Source organism: Argiope bruennichi, chromosome 2 (assembly GCF_947563725.1).
Source record: "Argiope bruennichi chromosome 2, qqArgBrue1.1, whole genome shotgun sequence".
In the NCBI taxonomy this organism is placed as follows: domain Eukaryota; kingdom Metazoa; phylum Arthropoda; class Arachnida; order Araneae; family Araneidae; genus Argiope; species Argiope bruennichi.
The window spans coordinates 78,320,162-78,327,362 of NC_079152.1; the positions used below are offsets into that span (position 1 = coordinate 78,320,162).

The 7,201-nt window shown below is 28.0% G+C and overlaps 1 protein-coding gene across 1 annotated transcript; it reads left to right on the forward strand.

The window, feature by feature from the left end:
- The first annotated feature begins 457 nt into the window (after positions 1–457).
- LOC129962228 (uncharacterized) lies at positions 458–1,432 on the forward strand. The gene has a single exon (XM_056075968.1). The coding sequence runs from the start codon at positions 458–460 to the stop codon at positions 1,430–1,432; it is 975 nt and encodes a 324-aa protein (XP_055931943.1).
- The last annotated feature ends 5,769 nt before the right edge of the window (positions 1,433–7,201 follow it).

Here is a 7,201-nt window from a genome sequence, read left to right on the forward strand (position 1 = left end):
AGCTCATTTCTAATGGGGATTAAGCGTGTAGGGAATTGGCGGAATTAAAGGTTACATCACGTCATTCGTCTACTCGGATTTAAAAGAGTTGCACGCATTATCTTATCCTTGTGTTTATTTTGCTTTTGCTTTTAAAATTATTTGTTCCTTACTGGTTTAATTGATTTTCCTAATTTGCTAAACTTGCAAGATGGCCTTTAAGTTAAGGAAGGGTGAAATTTTGAAATCGCAGGCACGTAAAATTGTATATAATGTTGCGGAATTTTGTTCCAATGAAGCTTCATCGAAATCTGCGTTAATTCCACTCCCACAAGCTCTGAAAAGGGCTTCTCAAGCAACTGGAATTTCTGAAGCTACAATAAAAAAAATAAGAAAGGAAGTTTCATCATCGGGCTCATCGACAGTTTTAAAATCACCCGGTAAACAACGTAAAAGACTTAGTGAGAGAAACTGAAATATGAATTTGACCAAGTGCGTTATACGGCAAACAATTCAAGACTTTTACTTAAAAGAAAGGAAAGTACCATCCCTCAGAAAATTACTACCCGTGTTGAAAGAAAAAATTGGATTTTCGTGGCAAAAAGACACATTGTGCAAAGTCTTACATTTAATGAGTTTCCGATGGAAGAAGTGCGTGAATAATAGAAAAGTACTCATGGAAAGACCAGATATTGTTTTTTGGAGACACAGATATTTGAGAGAAATGAGATGTCACAGGAAAGCTGGACGACCTATTGTCTATATTGATGAAACGTGGGTAGACAGCAATTTGACATTTAAGAAATGTTGGCAAGATGACACAGTTTTGGGAGTTACAGCAACAGTTAATTCGAAAAATAGACTTATAGTTGTTCATGCTGGTTCATCAACGGGTTTCCTTACGGGTGCTTTACTAGTATATAAAGCATCAACAAAAAGCGGCGACTATCACGGGCAAATGAACTATGAAAACTTTAAAAAATGGGTGTTGGAAAAACTTCTTCCAAATTTGCAACCAAACAATGTCGTATTCATGGAAAATTCACCGTATCATACGACTGTCGAAAACCCCACTCCAACGAAGTACTCTACAAAAAAAGTTATGATAGACTGGTTGAAAAACAACGGAATACCCTGCTATCAAAAAATGCGAAAAGCGAAACTGTTCTCTCTTATAGACAGTAATCGTCCGAAGAAAATTGTCTATAAAATTGATAATTTAATAGAGAAAGAAGGACATGAAGTTATCCGAATACCCCCTTATCATTGCGATTTGAACGCAATCGAATTTGTGTGGTCCTCTGTAAAAAGAATAATAAAGGAACGAAATGTTACTGGCGATTTAAGTTTGGACAATCTGAAATATCTTCTTCAAACAGCTATCACTGAAGTTACTTCGGCAGAATGGGCAGCGCATTGCAAACACGTAGAAAAGCTTGAAAATAATTATTGAAAGAAAGATGGGCTGTTAGAAGATTTAGTGGACGGACTGTCATTTCAAATTGATACCAATGATGATTCTGATTCAGAAGAAACCGAAACTTGTGAGAGTGATTTAGAGGATTTTGAAATGCTTGAATGAACATTATTTTCGAAATTTAGACTGCATTTTATTTTATTTTACTTTTAAAACTGTTTTGCCTTAGAATTGTTGGAAAATACATGCTGAAAGTTTAATAATCAACGGAGTTCTGCCATTGTATTAATAATCTAAAGTCCTTGATAATTACTAATAGTTATGAAAATATTAAACAATTATTAAAAAGTTAAATAATTACTTTTTTACTGTAATAATTTTCATCTTTATTGCATATTCATTAATATTTCATTTTTAAGTCTAAAAGTTTAAATATTATAATATAATTATTATATTAAATTTTTTCCACTCTTTATAAATCAATTTAAAAAAATCGCCAATACGTCATCAAGGCGATCAGTAAGCCAACATGGATGCCTTTCTTTTTAAATCCCCTATTGAAAATAGAGCAGGTCTTGTTTCCACGGCAACAGACTATCGTAGACATATTGGCGGGAGCTATTCTTGAGGTAGACAAACAGTAGGACCCACTGTCACATAAGGACAAATGTCTACAAATGGTAAATGAACAAGACTCAATGAGTAACGACCATACAATAATAGTTCTGGACCTTTGGCATAGCAGTTAATGGGTACCTGGCCGAATTATCAATAGGCAACTGCCTAGAGGTCTCGCAACATAGACGAGTTCTGATTTTTCGATTACTTTTAGGGGAGATTAAGGTGATTTAATTTTATGCTTGAATTTGAATTAAATGGTCATCTATACGAATTTATTCAAATTAAAATCAGGCACCGTTGAAATTTCAGAAAAATATTCTAAAAATTTTTTTCATGTTTTCAAAATTATCAACAAATAAGTGCGATCCGGTCTTTTTTGCAGTTGGTTGACTAACTCACGTTGACCTTGGCATATATTCTATTGGTGTATTTACATTATGTTAAAAGAAAGCTTTATAATTTTTAACATTTTGCTTAAAGCGAAAATTCTAATTAAAACGTAAAATTGCTTTCACATTTAAGTTCTTTTATAAGCAAGTTTTTTAATCCATTTAGCTTGAAGATAATACTTAATTATATGTTTAACATATTGCTAAATAATTAAATATTTTATTAAAGTTCAGCTATGGTAATATTTGTTTCTTAAAAACTGCTTATACAGATATTAACATAAAATTTTTTTAAAAAAATCTGGTTTCAGAACTTAAGGTGAACAGAGTCCCTACAGGGCATAATCCGACTCTGAATGCGTAGAATATATCTCTCCGTGTCATGGCCTGAAATCTGGATTTTCGCATCCTGTCTTCCCTTTATGAATTTTGATTATGATGTGATTAATCAATGGCCGAAAACATTGCTTTTGATTCCCCAATTACCTGAGATATTGTTAATAAAAATCTCACTTTTAACTACATTCCATAATTTAAATTGATATAAAGAGAAAATGCATGAATTTAATATTCAAAGAAAATGAAGGTTAAAAATGTAATTTCCAAGCAAAACAAAATAAGAAAAATAAATATTCTTGAAATAAAAGAAATTATTCCCTCTAGATCCAGATATAGAAGAGTTTGCCTTTTTCTGCCTTAGAGGAAATACATACATATTGTATGCGACTGATTAGAAATTATAGATAGCAGTTTAGAAAGAGTAATAAAGTTTATCGGAAAACCCAAGCTAAAAAAGTGAAATTAAATACATTTTTTTAATTTATGAATAGAAAGGAAATATATATGCTTATATACAAGAATGCAGTATTTGAATCTTAAAAGTTTTAATGCTACTAAATAATGTCTTCAGAAGCAGAAATAGAACATGAACAATTCCAAATTGTCCAAGATTTTGACTCTTTTAACGCTGAAAACGAGCTTGAATCTTTTAAACTAATAAAGGGACACAAATTCGATATTGTCACAAAGGTATTTAAAAAAATTCTATATTTAAAAAATATCAATAAATTTCAATCTTCATTTTTATAATCAACAATCTTTTCAGGAATCATAAAAAATAAAGGCAATACAATATATTACTATTCTTGATATACAAATTCTTTGCATATACAAATAAATGCATATACAAATTCTTCCTTTCTGAACTGACCAAATTCATTGATGATTTAATTTTAGAAACCATTATGATATTTCTTATTTCCGAATTCATCACTCCTTCAAGATGAATTCTCCTCTTTATTTCAAGGGTAAAAAAAAAATAATAATAATAAAATAGGTTTAAAAAATTATTTTTTGAAGAAAATTACAAGATTACAATGAATAAAACTTTGTGAATACAACTTGTTCTTTCTAACTTTCAAATTTTTTGCCTTTCTTCAATTGCAATTCTTTTTCCAGATGACATAAATACATAAGCAAGAAATATTTATTATCTGATATCATTACTGGTAGTTGTTGCAATCAATAGTGGAATCACTTCTTCAATAGATTCTTTATTTTTTTAATGCCAGTGTCACATGACAAATGTAACTACATATATCAATTATTATCTCATACATATTATTTCAAGCTCTTCCTCTTACAACATGAGCAAGATTTTAAAATGCAGCTCACTGATGGATCTAGCATGCATCATGTGAGAATGGAATGATAACATTAAAATGATTTTTTTTAATTGCAGCATTATATCAACATGAAAAAATGATATCTTTCCTATTGTTTTTAGGAATTCATATATTATTTCAATTTTCTATAGAGATCATTTCTGAATATTTTATAAATTGTTCATCTAATATAGCTGAAAAATTAACAAGATTAGTTTTTCTCATTTAAAGTATAATAAAGAATAAAAATATTTTAAAAGAAAGGTTGTTGTTACTTTAAGTTTTATTATTTAAATATATAAATTTCATTTTTAAGATTAGCTCCTAAAAAATTCTCCAAAAGAAAATTCATTCAGAAATGAGAAAAAAATGTAAAAACACATTGCACTTGAAACTGCAGAAAATACACAAAATTCTTGCTTATTGTTATGCTTTTTATAACAAGTTATCATGTTCTTATTTAATACTAGCCGCCTTTGGCGACCAGCCGGTTCGCCAATCTTAATGTTCGTTAAAATTTTAATAATTAAATATTTTATGCAATTTCTACTTTAATAGCTTCTTCATCAAAATATTTTAAAACTTCAAATTTTGATTATCATATAATTCATTCATAATATTATAAAGGCCTTCAGTCATAACGTAATATGTATCTCTCTCATTTTCTGTTAGCACCCGTAGAATTTATGCTTTAAATTAAAGTGGAAAGAATTTATCTTCAATTAATATAATAATATTTTTTACTGAAACAAAGCATTTTTTTATAATCTGATTACTGAAAATAGAGTCACTCAGTGTTTAAGCTTTATGGGCACTAAAGAATATCTTTTTAAATTTATGTAATATCTCAAGAGTTGGTCAACAAAATTTTCTTAGATTCATTATGAGCAGATCGATTAATTAACAATGTTTAAATTTAAATGCATCAAACACTAAGAAAATAAAACGAATCGTTTAAAATAAACGGTTGAAAACAGGTTTTAAAAAAACTACTTAAAAAACGATGTACTTAAAACTATAAGCATATACAAAAAATATATAATTAACATAAATACAATTTACTTACAAAAGCATGCAACTAACCCAAAAATAATTTAAATCATCCATTGATAACGTTGTCATGGCAACAATCAGAACAGAGTGCGCATGCGTGAATTTTCTTCGCCGGTTACGTAACGCAAATACGTGATTTTTTTCTACGCCAGTTGGGGTAACGCTATGCGGATTAGAAATTTTTAATTTCCTTTATTCTGTTTTATTTTAATTCAAAAGTACTTCAGAATGAGTCTGAAAGATTGATTCATTAACAATGTTTAATTTTAAATGCATCAAACATTAAGAAAATAAACAGAACCAATTGAAATAATCCGCCGAAAAATTTTAACCCTAGCCTCATTACTGTTGGGAAAAAAAAAAAAAACTGAAGCCTTTCTCGTTTGGCGCTGGGGATAATGGAAGATTTTTTTGGCGAAAAAGTTGGCGGTGGGGAAAATGGAAGATTTTTTGGCGGGAAAGTTAGTTTTTAATTAATAATTAAAATTCTAATTAAAAATTCGAGAAAAGAAACCCCAGGTGCACATTCCCAACCTCCAAGGTATACATGTACCAAATTTGGTAGCTGTATGTCAAACGGTCTGGCCTGTAGAGCGCCAACACACACACACACACATTGAGCTTTATTATAAGTATAGATTAATGTTTCTTTTAAAAAAAACTGAATTCAACAGAAAAAATATTCTTTTTACTTTCAAATTTTCATAAAAACAATATGCTTTTTTTTTCCCAAAAAATTTCATTTAAGCAATATTCTTTTCTCAAACAATAATAATTTTAGCAGAAAAAGTCATGGCAATGAGTTTAATAACATATAACACAGAGTGGGGGAAAATACAATCTATCAGAAACAAGAATGCAGCACTTGATAAAGTAAATTTTAATGCTTTGAAATAATATTTGAAACATAAAAATGGAAAATGAACAAAATTCATTCTCGACTTCAAAATTGCCCAAGAACCACAAATGGACTCAATTCCTACTTTTGAATTCTAGTTAAAAGATAAGAGAGCCTTCTTTCCATTCCCCTTATCTCCTCTCCAAATAATAAATAAATAAAAATAAAAAAAACTTGCATTGTTAAGAGGAACATACCTCATTTCAATCAAGATAATTTATCTTGATTGAAATCAAAAGTTTAATAGAAAACTTGATTGCAATTAAATTTTGAAAATATTAAAATAAAGAATAAAAGTTTAATCATCAAGAGCTGTTCAAAATTTCAGAATTTGGAGACATCAAGTGTCAAATTAGAAATTCCATATCTTTACAAAAAAAAAAAAAAAAAAAAAAAAAAGAGAGAGAGAGAGAGAGAAAAGACACTGAATATTAAAGCTAAATTTAGAATAATCAAATTTTGAAATATAAAAAAAGCAGATCATGAAGTACTTTTAATCTTTTTTATTACTTCTTCCTTTAACATATATTTATAAAATCCACAACTTTAAATTGCAAATAAAATGTATTTATTTTAAATGAACTATGAAAATGTATTAAAAAGTTCAATGGTTTATTAATTTTTCATTAATAAAATTATTAATTTAATGCATAATGAAAATCAGTAACTGGAATAAACTTTAGTTAAGATGAGTTCCCTTTTTACATTGCAACTTAAGAGTATTGAAAAAAAAATAAAACTCAAACTTTTTTAATCAATAATGCCTTATTTATTAAAATTATAACTTCTCAAATAAATTTTTAATATTTTAAACACATTAATAATAAATATTCAGAAATAATAACAATAACATATTTATTAAATAAACCATAAAATGCAATACAAAAAGAATTTTCCAAATTCTCATTGAAAAGAATGTTCTGATTAATTAAAAACATAAAAAGAAATCAGATAATATTTTAAAATGACACATCGTATTGAATAACAATTTTCAAATGTTGTCTTTTAAAAATATAAAATCACATCAAATAGTAGTATTAATGATTATAGTAGATTATCATTTCATTTATTAGCATTTATAGTAATAGTCAAATATAGATATGAAATAAATAATGATTCAAAAGAACTGTAGAAAGATAAATTATATAGTAAAATGAAAAGGAACTAAAATCGTTGATTT